Source organism: Nyctibius grandis, chromosome 1, assembly GCF_013368605.1.
Source record: "Nyctibius grandis isolate bNycGra1 chromosome 1, bNycGra1.pri, whole genome shotgun sequence".
Classification (NCBI taxonomy): Eukaryota; Metazoa; Chordata; class Aves; order Nyctibiiformes; family Nyctibiidae; genus Nyctibius; species Nyctibius grandis.
Window position 1 is genome coordinate 39,452,688 of NC_090658.1, and position 15,517 is coordinate 39,468,204.

Below are 15,517 nucleotides of genomic sequence, written 5' to 3' on the forward strand. Positions count from 1 at the left end.
GACTTTTCAGCCTAATTCATGTTCTTTCTGTTGCTGAAGGTTGTACTTTGCCTGTCACAATATTCATATAATCTGTTTGGGAGAATACAGTACTATTTAGTAATGTATTTAGAAAAAGTGGCGTTTGTATACAGATATGATTAACCTAGAAGAGTGTGAATTACTCCTTTTAAAAGACTCTCTTTGCTCCTTATGGCTAATCGAATTTTTTGTCTGTAAATACTTAAGAATTTTTATTTACATGTCCTGTATCAAGTATTTCCTTAGCTAGTCATAGAAGTGTATTTAACACACTCTCAGCCTTACTTAAGAAACTTCTGAGTCACTTTGTTCAGGCGTGTATGTATGTATTGTAATAAACCTGATCTCTAACTTCTACAGAGTTCACTGGCGCTGCTCTTTCATCCAGCTACAATGAAAACCGTGTCATGGCAACACATGAGAATTATTCAATCCCTCATGTGCCAAGGAGAGCACAGGCGAGCCCTCAGCTACATACAGATGACAAAGCCATCAATGTCAAGCAGTAGTGAAGTGCAGCTTTTCCTCACTGTGTTCTTGTCCAATAGGTAAAGAATATATCCGACCGTTTTGGCATTCAAATATTGTGAAAGGTGGAGAACAAATAATGGAGATCACGATCCCCTAAGTTCCCTTTAAACTTTGAACACAATAGTTTTTGGGCATCTTTTTGGTTATACTGTTCATATTCCTTTTGATCTCAAAAAAATTAATTGCAGGTGCATGGTGGAGGCGTGGGGTCTCTTGCAGCAACATACCACTAAGTCAAACGTAGAAGAGCTGTTAAAACACATGTATGAAATCTGTCAGGAGATGGGACTAATGGAAGACTTACTGAAGCTCCCTTTCACAGACACTGAACAAGTAAGCGTGGACAAGAAAAACTCTTCATCGTCTCTTTGACAAGAGAAGAGGCAGAATCCTAACAGATTTTTGAAATGTGTCATTTCTCATAGGAGTGTTTGGAGAATTTTTTACAGACCACAGCTGGTGTTCAGAATCATGAATTTCTTTTAGTCCACCGTCTGCAGCGTGCCAACTATATCCCAGCACTACAGTTGAATCAGTCCATGAAGGTTAATCTTATGGTAAGCATAAAAGTTCTGTTGAGTGTGCAAGTCTCTTAGGTGTTACTAATCGTTTTTGATAGTATTCAATAAAAATCCTGCTTTGTTTTTTATACCATTCTTTGAAATACTAGGAATAAGTTTCTACACCTTAAGTTAGAGGTGAACCTAGAAGCTGAACAAAATATTTCACTACTCCAAAGGTACTCTGTGAAGTTATAGATGAAATGTTACAGACCATTGTTGACTCCACTTAAAATAGTGTGTTTGCGTCTGAGGAATACATATAAATCTTTTCTATCAGCCAACCTTATCATTCAGTTATTCACCTGTATATGTTACGCGTGGTTTAGGTTATTGAAAGTTGTTTGTGTCACTGCTTTCTGTGGAATGAAGAGGATGCTGTATATTATCTCTTGTATCTTGCACAGAACTTTCTTTTTCTAGCTGAGAGCGGTGTGGATGCCAATCCACAGGTAAAATTTGTGTGTTGATTTGTTTTTTTTTCTTTTTTAATTTCCTCAAGTTATAGTGTGCTCTGCAATTGCACAGCTTTCTTTTTACCACGTTTATGCCAACAATTCTTACCTAACTTCTGTTTCTCAAAATAGCCAGATGAAATTTGTGTTATGTGAACATCTGTTATGGATCTGTGATGCATTTGTGGTTTTCTGGAACCATAGTTTTCCAGTGAATGAAACTTAGAAGGTGGTTTTGGAAGTTTTAGGTCCTGCATTTGAAAAGTTTAATCCGTCCAGAAGGTGTAGGAAGCTTTGTTTTTACTCGTTTTAATATTCAGATTGTTAATATTAATAGTGAACCCAACATGGCTTAACCAAGGGCAAATCGTGCCTGACAAATCTGGTGGCCTTCTACAGCGGGGTTACAGCGTGGGTGGATAAAGGAAGAGCAACTGATGTCATCTACCTGGACTTCTGCAAAGCATTTGACACTGTCCCGCACGACATCCTTCTCTCTAAATTGGAGAGACGTGGACTTGACGGATGAAACACTCGGTGGATAAAGAATTGGCTGTATTGTCGCACTCAAAGAGTTACGGTCAACGGCTCCATGTCCAAGTGGAGATAAGTGATGAGTGGCGTTCCTCAGAGGTCTGTATTGGGACCAATGCTGTTTAACATGTTTGTCGGCAACATGGACAGTGGGGTTGAGCGCGCCCTCAAGTTTGCCAAAAACACCAAGATGTGCGGTGTGGTCGACATGCTGGAGGAAAGGGATGCCATCCAGAGGGACCTTGACAGGCTTGAGAGGTGGGTCAGTGCAAACGGCATGAAGTTCAACAAGGCCAAGTGCAAGATCCTCCATGTGGGTCGGGGCAATCCCAAGCACAAATACAGGCTGGACGGAGAATGGATTGAGAGCAGCCCTGAGGAGAAGGACTTGGGGGTGATGGTTGACGAGAAGCTCAACATGAGCCTGCAACGTGTGCTTGCAGCCCAGAAGGCCAATCGTATCCTGGGCTGCATCAAAAGAAGCATGGCCAGCAGGTAGAGGGAGGTGATTCTGCCCCTCTGCTCTGCTCGTGTGAGACCCCCCCCTGGAGTACTGCATCCCGCTCTGGGGCCCCCAGCGTAAGAAGGACATGGAGCTGTTGGAATGAGTCCAGAGGAGGGCCACGAAGATGATCAGAGGGCTGGAGCACCTCTCCTATGAGGACAGGCTGAAAGAGTTGGGGCTCTTCAGCCTGGAAAAGAGAAGGCTCCGGGGAGACCTTATATCAGCCTTCCAGTACCTGAAGGGGGCTTACAAGAAAGCTGGAGAGGGACTTTTTACAAGGGCATGTAGTGATAGGACGAGGGGTAATGGTTTTAAACTGAAAGAGGGTAGATTTAGATTAGATATTAGGAAGAAATTATTTACTGTGAGGGTAGCGAGACACTGGAACAGGTTGCCCAGAGAAGTTGTGGATGCCCCCTTCCTAGCAGCGTTTAAGGCCAGATTGGATGGGGCTTTGAGCAACCTGGTCTAGTGCAAGTCGTCCCTGCCCATGGCAGGGGGTTGGAACTAGATGATCTTTGAGGTCCCTTCCAACCCAAACAATTGTATGATTCTATGATTGTTTTGTCCAAGATAATTTGCAGTTGTCCTGTGTATTCAGTCATCTTGGACACTGATGTTTCAGGAAAAACAGGGGAAAGCCTGCTATTTTGTAGGGCGTTTGAATATAGCAGGTGATAACAAGTGTATCAGAAGAAGGTTCTTCAGAGTGCCAGAGTGGTTTCAACTTCAAGTTGTTCGTTCTGTTATTACTCTACTTTTCTTTTCACTTGGCTAAAAATACAGGGTAAAATTTGTGTGGTGATGGTGGAACTTGCTGCAGTTCTGTGCATTGGATGTATTTTGCTATATCTGTAGAGGGAATTAATTCACTAATTAGAAATAGCAGAGAGAGTTCTGTGCAATGAACTTCTTGTAATTAGTTAACTTTGTGCTTTACGCTCTTCATTCATCAGAATGATCGTGATCCTCGCTTGAGAGAGAGAGCAGTTGCCAGAAACTCTATATTAGACCACTATGGCAAGATCCTCCCTCGAGTTCAAAGGAAGCTGGCTGTAGAGAGAGAGAGAGATTTGCCTTCATCGGTCTTAAGAGAAGGTAATTCTTAGTGGAGGAAATATAATGGAAAACTAACCATCACTTTGATCACACAAGGCTGATAGTTTTTCCCTCCTGCTTTACAGTTGCAAGACCAAAGCCATTATCAACAGTAACAAAACAAGCTAATGCAGGAAATGTGCGTACAAGAGCAACTTTCATCAGTAATGTATTGTCCAAAATTGCAGAAGTACGGGTAGGAAATGAGCAGAAACCCAGTTTCTCACAACCTGATCGGTAAGCAGCCTTTTAACAAAGTTTTGTCTTGAGCCACATGTTTGGAGAGAGAGAGAAACATCCATGTGAATGATGTCAGTGTTTTGGAGGGAAGGTGCACCTCAATAAAGCTTTGTTTTTTTTTTTTTTGTGCATACAAGATACAACATTTAAGGATCAATAGATCCTAAATAATATTTGGAGAGAGAGTATTTCTGCTATGATAATCTTATTTATGCAAATACATACATTTACATGATGGTAAATGTGTTTACAGGATTTAAGATGGCTGAAAGTAAAACTATGATTACCATCAGGCTATTGGTGTATGGATTTTGATAGACTTGATTATGTGATCAAACAGTAATCTTTTACCCCTTCCTGCCCAGTTTCTGCCTCGTTTCTGCCTCTTTTACTTAAAAATAGGCAGAATTATAAAGAGCAGAAAAGAGGCTAGTAGTTGTCTGATGATTTCCCTGCAGGTGGTCTGGTCAAATAAACTTGAATTCTGCTATGTTTGGACTTCAGGGGAACGCAAATCAGTTCCACTTTCCTTTCAGTTCTAGTCCTAGAGCTACAGAACCACGAGTCATAACACATCCTCTCCCTGAAGTGGAGTTGCACAATGCATTTGTTGGGACACCAGTTACAAAACTTACACGAAAATCTTCCAGGTATAGTAGAGCTACAGAACGAATATTTCAAAAAGCTGTTGCTTCTCATATACGTGTACGCATGGACGCGCGTGTGTGTTTGTGTACACTTTCTGTGTTTTCAGTGTTCTGCTTGCATTTATTTTTGCATCTGTTAAAGAAATGGTCAACTTAGGGACACGACTAAGTGGAGAATTTGAAGTGGTCCCAGCATTGAAATGTAGATGAATGGTCTTCCAGCATGAAAATTCCATCACTTTTGCAACTTAAATTGGATTGCTTTCCCCTCAGAAGCAGTGATTTGGGAAATTAGGTATGAAATGTAAAGAAATAATTAACAGGAGAAAATGCCTGTACTTGTTCGTGGACCTGATACATCACTCGAACAGTGAGGGTTAACCCATTTTTCTTGTTCACTGCATGTTTTTGTTGTGTATCATGTCAGATTTCTTGATCCCAGCATGATTTTTTCAATTTATTTATTTATTTTCAATTTTAAATTGTGTATCTTAACAGATTGCTGGATTCGGTGGTTCATCCTGTTCCTTCATGTTCTTCAGCACAGTTACCATGCAGAGCTTCTACTTCATTCACGGCATCCAGCCCGTTGACATCAAATATGCATGGTTCCATCTCACAAAGGAAATTTTCCGGAGTGTCAGAGCTGCATTTGCTAGAGACTCCTCCTGTGGTTAAGGTTTGCATTTTAAAAAAAAACAGTAACAACCAACCAAACGAAAAGCCTGTAAACTTCATTTAAAATGAAACCAGCGAAATATTTAACACAAATCCTGTTGGATTGAAATTGTGGACTATTTTCAGGAGGCACGTGGGTATTGTATATACAGTTTTTTTGGAAGCAGTCCATTGGGTACAGACTTGAAGAGGGAACGTTTAGTTCTAATTTAATTGCAGTATGCACGTTGCCCCATAGCTTCATGAAATACGCTTGTTTTTATTGTGTGGAACAACGTAAGTTAAAATTGGACTTTTCAAAATACCCAGATACTTAAAGATGGAATTTGTAGCTTAACCATCTCACTATTTAAGTGCTCAATCCCTCTGTGTAGTTTGGCTTGCTTACCTACAAGCAAGATGTATGTGCTTCAGTTTCTTAATCCTGTGAAGTGAATGACAACTAAGTGATACCAGTATTTCAGTACTGAAAAATCTTTTTTGAGCTGAGGTAATAAGACCTCAACACTTGTAGATGAAGATGTGTAGGTATTTTTACAGCAGTGTCACTTAATTTAGTGTACTGCAGAGATGGATTAATTACTGAAAAAATAAGCTATCGCTGTTGCTTTACTGATTGCAGTTTTGCATGGCAGTGTTTTCAGTCACTGTATTCAGGGTAACATCGGAAGTTGTATGTCTTTTAGAAGAGCAGTGTAGAAATTTCCAAAATTACTGAGGCGGGAGAGAACATCGCAGACATCAAGATGCCATATCCTTGTTTCTTTGGGAAGTTAATTTGAAAAGTAACACTTTATGTTGGCATTAAATAAAGCCAAAAGAAACATAAACAGCATGTTTTTTTATCATTAAGGTTTTCATACGTTTGGAAAAAGAGCCGTGTGGAGGGTAATCTTTGTCCTCTCTGCTGGTACAAACTCAGTTTGTAATTTAAACTAATACTTTTGACAAGTGAACTCTTCTGTTTTGAAGATTTAGCTGGTTTTAAATGTTTTTATTTCTTTTGATAGAGAGCTAAAGTTTTGGCCACATCCACTTCTGGTTTTCCTGGGTTTACTCCTCAGTCTATTCTCAGATCCAGCCTTCGCACCACACCCCTAGCAACTCCCTTTGCATCTCCAGGACGATCAGTTACTCCTCCTCTACGAGCAAAGGAACCCAGAATATCTTTCAGGGAAGAGGACTTGAACGTAAAATGGACTGTTGGGGTAAGCTGGTCTGTAGTTAGTGATTAGAATCATAGAATTGTTTTGTTTGCAAAAGACCTTTAAGACCATGAAGTCCAACTGTTAACCTAACACTGATAAGTCAACCACTCAAGCATGTCCCTAAGCACCATGTCTACATGTCTTTTAAATATCTCCAGGGATGGGGACTCCACACTTCCCTGGGCAGCCTGTTCCAATGCTTGACAACCCCTTTGGTGAAGAAATTTTTCATAATATCCAATTTAAACCTCCCCTGGTGCAATTTGGGGCCGTTTCCTCTCGTCCTATTGCTTGTTGCTTGGGATGAGAGAGTTCCTTTCAGATAGTTGTGGAGAGCGATAAGGTCTCCCTTCAGCCTTCTTTTCTCCAGACCAAACAACCCCAGTTTCCTCAGATGCTGCTCATAAGACATGTGCTCTAGGCCCTTCACCAGCTTCGTTGCCCTTCTTTGGACGCTCTCCAGCACCTCAGTGTCTTTCTTGTAGAAAGGGGACGAAAACTGAACGCAGTATTCGAGGTGCGGCCTCACACTGGTGCCGAGTACGGGAGCCCATCACTTCCCTAGTCCTGCTGGCCACACTATTTCTCATACAAGCCAGGATGCTCTTGGCCTTCTTGGACATCTGGGCACACCCAAGTCCAGGACCTGGCAGTTAGCCTTGTTGCATGTCATAGAATTGATCTTGGCCCATCGTTCCAGCCTGTCCAGATCCCTCTGTAGAGCCTTTCTACCCTCAAGGAGATCAATACTCCTGCCCAACCTAGTACTGACTGCAAACTTACTGAAGGTGCACTCTATCCCCTCGTCCAGATCATTGATAAGATATTAAACAGAACTGGCCCCAGTACTGAGCCCTGGAGAACACCACTTGTGACTGGCTGCCAACTGGATTTAACTCCCACTCACCACAACTCTTTGGGCCTGGCCATTAAGCCAGTTTTTGACCCAGTGAAGATTTTCACATTTAAAGGCTTTATGTTTATAGACTGTGATTTGATTTAGACTTTTTTTAAGTTTACCAAAACTCCTTATACTGAGAATTGGAATTACAAATCAGAATTTGAATTTGATCAAAAAAGGCTTTTAGATTTGCAGAAAGATGCACCTCAAATACTGCGTTCAGTTTTGGGCCCCTCACTACAAGAAAGACATTGAGGTGCTGGAGCGAGTCCAAAGAAGGGCAACGAAGCTGGTGAAGGGTCTAGAACACAAGTCTGATGAGGAGCGGCTGAGGGAACTGATGTTGTTTAGCCTGGAGAAAAGGAGGCTCAGGGGAGACCTTATCGCGCTCTACAACTACCTGAAACGAGGTTGTAGGGGGGTGGTGGTTGATCTCTTCTCCCAGGTAACAATTGATAGGACAAGGGGAAATAGCCTCAAGTTGCACCAGGGGAGGTTTAGATTGGCTATCAGGAAAAGTTTCTTCACCAAAAGGGTTGTCAAGAATTGGAACAGGCTGCCCAGGGAACTGGTGGAGTCACCATGCCTGGAGGTATTTAAAAGCCGTGTAGGTGTGGTACTTAGGGACACGGTTTAGTGGTGGACTTATCAGTGTTAGGATAACAGTTGGACTTGATGATCTTAAAGGTCCTTTCCAACCAAAATTATTCTATGATTCTATGTTAGACCTGTAACATCACGTGGCTGCAGAAAAGGTTCATAAAAAATGCCGGTGGTCTTGCCGGTTTTTACTCAAGTGGTGTTAGGCGCTGTGATTGTTCCAAATTGCTAGTTCAGCTTCCCACTATGCCTTTTCAAATGGTGGTATGGCAGGAAGGTAAGGAATATCGACTGAGCCTGTCGTTTGGGTCTGTCAAGCTTTGAGAATTAAACATCTTTGAAAGCAACAAAAGGCATGAGCTGCATTTCCTCTCAGTCTCTTTTCGCAAGGCTGGGTTTACTTAAATGATGGTAAAAATAGACTCCTGATGATGAAAGCTGTACTGTTGTCTGTTCTCTAGCCCTAAAGGTCTCAGGTTTGTTTCGTGCCTTTTGCCACGGATAGCGTTCGTATAGTTGTCAAACGAAGTTGGTCCATCTCAAAGTTGCCCCCTTCTACTCCTCCTTTTGTTCTGTCATGTGGAATCCCTGATTCAGCTCATCAAGTAACGTACCAAAATGAGGGGCAGAAGAGGGGCATGTGCTAGTATCTACACGTATGAGCTTTCCGTACACGTACTAACAAATTGTCATAATCTGTTTTTATTATACCTTTTATTGCCTGTTATAAAGAGCTACTCAATGCTAGCAAGAGGCTCGCCCTCCTAGGTGAAGTTCTTACTAATATTGCAGTGGCCAGATTATTTTACTTGTTCCATGCTACAGGCATAGGGAACACTAAAATATTTTAGTAGTGCATACAAGTTGAAAAGGCATGCATAAGAAAAGAGAAATCTTGAGTTATGATTTTGTGTATGCAATGCTCCCTCTTCTGGAAAACACAGTAGTGAACCCAGTGAACAGCCTTGTGATGGCAGTAGAAGCCAGCACTTCCAAGACCCACTTCATCTTAATTCTCAAGGTTCTGGAAACTCAATAAGTGGTCAAAAGTGTAATTAATTTTTACACTCAGCTTTAAAAGCTAAGATCGTGCTAGACTGAGAATTAATTTTGTAGCGCCTTGCTTTAGGTGACACTTGTAAAACTTACAAATATCGGTATATGTTTGTTCTTTTTTTTTGTCTTGAGTTGACAAGAACCATATGGATGTTATTGATCGTGAAACTTTTTATTTTAATAAAAGGTAACAGAAGACGATAAAGCATTGTGTGGAGCTTCATCTGAACATCATCATGGAGTGGTGGAGGATTCTTGGTCTGAAAGTAGAGACAAAACAAGTCTGTTTACCCTGAGCAATCCTGAGGATGATCGTGCTGAAATGGAAAAGTCTTCAGAGAGCATACCTGGAGGTGGTTTGGAGAAAATGGATGTCAGCAAAGAAAATAGTAACGTCTCTGCCAGGTCAGACCAAACTACTTTGGAGTATCATGATGCAAAATCACCCGGTGATTTTGAAGATGATGTCATCTTTATAGCTGCTAAGCCAGCTAATTCTTCCAGTGAAGAAACTGCTGCTTTTCAAGAATTGGAGAAGGAAGAAGACAGCGAAATGATTGCAGATAAACCTTGCCAGATGGAACCACCAGATTCATCAGAACTAAGACGAGAAGCTGGTGCGTTTCATCCTCTGATAGCCTAAGTTTCTGAATTTTCCAAATGTCTTCTAAAGGTTAAATTAGTGATGAGTGCAACAGCTAACGATGAGCGTTCACAAGTGTCCTTGGCACTTCCTTGTCCTAGGCTTCTAAAATTGCCGCTGTCTTTTGAGTCCTTTTATAGGTATCCTGGACATTGTGAACGTATACTGCTTTTGGCCGGCATTTGTCGTGTGTAATTGCAGCTGAGAGGCAGCAGTGATTTGTGGGAGTTTTGAGAGGGATACAAGTTGAAAACTTAGGCTTCTGGTTATGTTTTAGGGGTCCTTCTGTAGGCTGCAGGTTTTTCACAGCAAGTTTAGTGGATGGCGTGCTTTGACTAGATAGACTTTTTTTTTCCCACCATCTCATTAGTGCTCAGTGAAATAGTTTTCTTCTGGAAGTGAGTCTGCTTGTGTATCTGCTGCTCCTTACAGCTGTGCTTGCTTGTTTTGTTGGCTCAACAGCTTACGCAGCCTTTTCTAAACCTATTTCAGTTGGTGTTTGGAAATTCAGCTCAATTCAACTCATTGCAGCCAGTCCAGCTGCTGAGGATGTGTTCATATGAGCAGGTCTGCCGGCACATTAGAAGACATGTAGCTCACTAGGTGGTGAGCAGTGGTGAAGAGCTGGGAACGAGAGTAGTGCAGGAACAGGGTGAAAATGTGCAAACACAGCTGCAGTCGGTAATTGACAAAGAGAGCTCAGTCCGTTCAACTCTATAAAAAAAAGTTTGCTCTTCCTGGGAGTGTGTACTCTGGTATCAGTGCATCGTATGCATCCTGATTCAGTCCTAAGTCTGAGATGATTCTGGGGGATCCTGGAGAGTGGTCATTGCTATTGAAGTTCCTCAGATCCGTTTCTTTTTAAGTAACAGGATTGCCCAGATACAAACTCCATGTACCTGGGTAAAAGGGGTTCTCCAGATCTGAGTGTTTCTATTAATACGGGTCAGAACATTTGCCTGTCCTGTTTTAGCTGTCTTGTGTTTGGCCAAGAAATCCAAGGTGCCTTTCACTGAAAATAATAAGGTACTAATCATTAAAGAATAACCTCATAAAGAAACTTTGTCATTGTCGGGCTATGGTACAAGCAGGTCTATATATTGTCAGTACTCTGGAAGCATTAGAGGGCAGTCAGTGTAGCGCTTGCTTGGCCTGAGCTAGCAAAATTATCCCAGTCCTGCATACTGTCTGCAAAGGTAATTGCTGGATCTGGAGGAAGCAGGCAGTAGAAACCAAGAAGAAAAGGAAATGTTGACGTTTCTAAAATTCAGCCTGTTGAGATAAAAACAGGTTGGCAAGTAGTTGGGTTTCAACACCACCAGTTAATCACTAGAGAAAAGAACAAGACAAGACTTTAGATGCATTCTTGTTGAAGAGGGGAAATGGAGTCAAGAAAGGAAAGAAGCATTGCTGGAATGAGACAAATAGCCAAAGAGAAATAAACTTCCTACCCAATTTTAAGAAGGAGGGATGTTTTCTGAAGTTATTATGCGTTAGGTCGGTAACATATCAAGTTTAGTCTGTAAGCAGACTATCAGTGGTCATTTTGTTGACTGAAATTGTGCACCCGAGTTCTTGTTTTACTGGAAAGAAGAATTCAGACCTTCTGTGCATTTGAAGTCTTGGTAGCATTATTTTGTTAGACCCCTATGCTAGACGAAATGCAGAAAGGCTCACCTTAAAATCGTATGAGCGTTTTAAAAGAAATGATGTTAAGTGCAACAGGAAAGTCATCCATCTATTTTTGTAGGATTTGTGGAAGAATCAAATGCTCAATGTCGTACCCTTCCTGAGGATGGTAAATTGGTGTTTAACGCTGCTGAGGCTGCTCCTTTTGGGACTGCAAGTGAAGGGTAAGTTAAGAAAACAGATACATCTTTGGGTTTGCACAACATGTCACTGCTGGTTGTCCTGCATTCGAAAACTGTGATTTTGACCTGGTGTTGGTTCTTTCCTGTGTTCTTAAATATAACGGCTTTTCTATTCTTTTCTATCTGTGAACAGAACTAATTTGGCACGAATGTAAGTCAAATTGACTAGCTGTCAGTTTGAGCCTTTTTTCTCAAATCTTTGCAACCTCCAAAGTATGGTGATAAAGACTTCATTCGACTGCCTATAGAAACCTCTTTACAGTTTGAGGGATACGAAGCACGTACTGTGAACATAAGCCCTGCTTTTGTCTGACAATTGTGTAGCTAAAAATTACACCTGAGATTGCTGTAACTTTAGCAGGTTTATTTTGTGGTGTGAATACTTTCTGGCAGTATTTAATACACTTAATTTCTATTTTCTTCATGTGCTCAATTTGCATCTATTTGTTCTGGAAAGGGAAGCAATTTTCTCACCAGATACTTTAAAAGCTGCAACTGCTTAGTGATAAAGAGAGAATGTTGGCAATGAAATAACCCTGAATTTCAGGTGGTAACTTACACTGGTACAAACTTCTGTTCAGTTTGTTCTAAACCTCCAATATAGCAGTTGTACTCTTTCTACAGAAGACAACTAATATATTATTATTATTATTACGTCCTTTTATGAGGACGTAACCAGGTGGATAGATGATGGTAAAGCTGTGGATGTGGTCTATCTCGATTTCAGTAAAGCGTTTGACACGGTCTCCCACAGCATCCTCGCAGCTAAACTGAGGAAGTGTGGTCTGGATGATCGGGTAGTGAGGTGGATTGTGAAGTGGCTGAAGGAAAGAAGCCAGAGAGTGGTGGTCAATGGGACTGAGTCCAGTTGGAGGCCTGTGTCTAGCGGAGTCCCTCAAGGGTCGGTACTGGGACCAGTACTATTCAATATATTCATTAATGACTTGGATGAGGGAATAGAGTGCACTGTCAGCAAGTTCGCTGATGACACAAAACTGGGAGGAGTGGCTGACACAACGGAAGGCTGCGCAGCCATTCAGAGAGACCTGGACAGGCTGGAGAGTTGGGCGGGGAGAAATTTAATGAAATAGAACAAGGGCAAGTGTAGAGTCCTGCATCTGGTCAAGAACAACCCCATGTACCAGTACAAGTTGGGGGCAGACCTGTTGGAGAGCAGCGTAGGGGAAAGGGACCTGGGGGTCCTAGTGGACAACAGGATGACCATGAGCCAGCAGTGTGCCCTTGTGGCCAAGAAGGCCAATGGCATGCTGGGGTGTATTAGAAGGGGTGTGGTTAGCAGGTCAAGAGAGGTTCTCCTCCCCCTCTACTCTGCCCTGGTGAGGCCGCATCTGGAATATTGTGTCCAGTTCTGGGCCCCTCAGTTCAAGAAGGACAGGGGACTGCTAGAGAGAGTCCAGCGCAGAGCCATGAAGATGATTAAGGGAGTGGAACATCTCCCTTATGAGGAGAGGCTGAGGGAGCTGGGTCTCTTTAGCTTAGAGAAGAGGAGACTGAGGGGTGACCTCATTAATGTTTATAAATATGTAAAGGGCAAGTGTCATGAGGATGGAGCCAGGCTCTTCTCAGTGACATCCCTTGACAGGACAAGGGGCAATGGGTGCAAGCTGGAACACAGGAGGTTCCACATAAATATGAGGAAAAACTTCTTTACGGTGAGGGTGACCGAACGCTGGAACAGGCTGCCCAGAGAGGTTGTGGAGTCTCCTTCTCTGGAGACATTCAAAACCCGCCTGGATGCGTTCCTGTGTGATATGATCTAGGCAATCCTGCTGCGGCAGGGGGATTGGACTAGATGATCTTTCGAGGTCCCTTCCAATCCCTAACATTCTGTGATTCTGTGATTATTAGTACAACTCTGTTATGATGTTATTATCCAGTGTTCAGTAGCTGGGAAGACTGTTAAGTACTTGATTCATTGCATAAAATGAGTCACAAATGAAATGTAGTTATGTTGGTAAAGGAATTTCTAATTTTTCTTATTTTTTTCTGTTTTGAAACGTGAAGATTTTACAGTGAGAAAGTAATTTGTAAAGCTCCTCAAGGTTTGTTTTGAAGCTTTCTGACAAATTTCTCTCTTTCTGTTCATGAAGTGAAACAAACCACCAAGAGTCCCAAATGTCCTCTTTGTCAGAAGAAAAAGCCGTACAAGTTGCAAGAAATCCACAGCTTTCTGAATCCCCGGAGGCAGGCAGTCAATGTATGTACATCCTGTCGGAGATGCTATGTGAGTTAAGGTAGCTGAACTCCTGAAGGAAAATGTGTGGTTTGCCATACCACTACAGGTGTCTCAGATTGAAGTAGTACTAGCATGTTACTGCTAACTTTCATTAAACTGTAGAGAGAATACCCTCCTCAAAGAAAGTCCTTGTAGAAAATGCATAGTGAATGCTCCTGTTCTTGATGAAGATACTGAGAAAACTGGTAGAATTTAAAACATTAGAAGGAGAGATCAGTATTTATTTTAACATTGTACACCACTACTAATTTGTGTGCTATGAGATCTGCTGCCTAAGTTACTATTTTAAGAGATGGTGCATCCTCAGTATTCAGGCTGTGAAGTGTAACTAGCTATCAGTGTGCCTTTCCAGCCACCCTTTCCTCTGTTGTTCTTTTTCTCTATGGACTTGCCAGCTGATTTTCCCCTTCCTCTTTTTTTTTTTTTTTTTTTTTTTTAAAAAAAAATTGTTTTTTAATTGTGGTGCTGCTCCTTTACCAGAGAGATAGTTCTGGCTTCTAGTTTTTGGAGAACACCCAATACATGTGGCAGGATGAAGAGCTGTATTGTTGGCTCCTGCTCCCTCTGTTACTTCCTGTTGCTTAAATCTGTGTCATTTCTATAGCAGTTAAGTTAACATTATATAAATCTCTTCCAGCTGTGATAAGTATCCTTGACAGTGAGGACGTGGTCAGTACCCATTCAGAAAATCGCCTTGAGGGGAAGTGTGTGGATTTACCTAAAGAACGTAACCTAGAAGCAGCTGAAGTTGAAGAAAATGTTCCTTTTCCGCAGGAAGAAAGAACTGTTTCTAACAATCTTCCTCAAACTAAGAAAATTAATGTAAGTAAACTATTTTCCCATTTTCTACAAAACAGAAAACACTTTGCAAATTGAGGATAGTCCTGTCTTACTGACAGTTAGAAGGCACACAAAAGTGCCTCATTACGTAAGGGCAGATGGGTTTTTCTCCTATGCATTTTCCGTACCTATAACATAGAATAGAACCTGTCAAGGCTTGGGCCTTTGAGAGCTGTAGTAGGGCAAAAAAGAAAGCCTAAGCTGTTTTTTAAAATATCCATGCATTCATTTGGTTTATGAGGACTTAAACATTTCTTATTTAACTTAAAAAGAAATAGTTTTAATGTTAAAGACAGCAAGAAAAGTTGGGGAGTGCAGCTTTTTGATACTGGGGGCCATTTACCAGATAACAAAATGATGAGGGAGCCAAACTCATTTTCAGAGTGATTTAGGTACTTAGATCCTTTACTGTTTGTTCCTTATTAACATAAACTGAACTCCCAGTAACGAGTTATTGTCAGTGTCAAGATATTTCCAGCTACCTAAACCTTTTTTTGTAAAAACAGGATTTGTTTTAACATCTAAACATTGTAAAATACAAATTTTAAAAGGTTGTTCACATGGACTGAAAAATAGAACTAGAGATTCTCCAGTTGTCCCACGTTTTTCCCCGTTGTTCTTACTTCTGCTGGCACTGATGAGTTATTTGGATTCATTGTGAATGTCCTCTAAGTACCACATAGAGTATACTGTCAGTTTCCTGTAGGATTATACTCACAGGAATTAATAATAGTTGGAGTGAAATACAAGCTGACAGGTAGGCGTACCACAAACAGATCGGTCTTAAGGAACAGAACATGCTTTTCGGTGTCCCAGATTTCAGATGAAGTTAAATAGGCAGTCACTTCTGTAGCTCGTCTCGCCTTTGGGAT

At 41.5% G+C, this 15,517-nt stretch overlaps 1 protein-coding gene across 1 annotated transcript in view; it reads left to right on the forward strand.

Annotated features, from left to right (window-relative positions):
- The window catches only part of LOC137660811 (protein ELYS-like), a 49,409-nt gene that overhangs the window by 33,067 nt on the left and 825 nt on the right, over positions 1-15,517 (forward strand). Inside the window, exons 23-34 of the mRNA XM_068395885.1 lie at positions 382-569; positions 741-885; positions 978-1,109; positions 3,563-3,704; positions 3,791-3,941; positions 4,403-4,594; positions 5,090-5,270; positions 6,280-6,477; positions 9,222-9,651; positions 11,428-11,530; positions 13,660-13,766; positions 14,443-14,627. Of these exons, the coding sequence (XP_068251986.1) occupies positions 382-569; positions 741-885; positions 978-1,109; positions 3,563-3,704; positions 3,791-3,941; positions 4,403-4,594; positions 5,090-5,270; positions 6,280-6,477; positions 9,222-9,651; positions 11,428-11,530; positions 13,660-13,766; positions 14,443-14,627 (2,154 nt within the window). The remainder of the gene's footprint in view (positions 1-381; positions 570-740; positions 886-977; positions 1,110-3,562; positions 3,705-3,790; positions 3,942-4,402; positions 4,595-5,089; positions 5,271-6,279; positions 6,478-9,221; positions 9,652-11,427; positions 11,531-13,659; positions 13,767-14,442; positions 14,628-15,517) is intronic.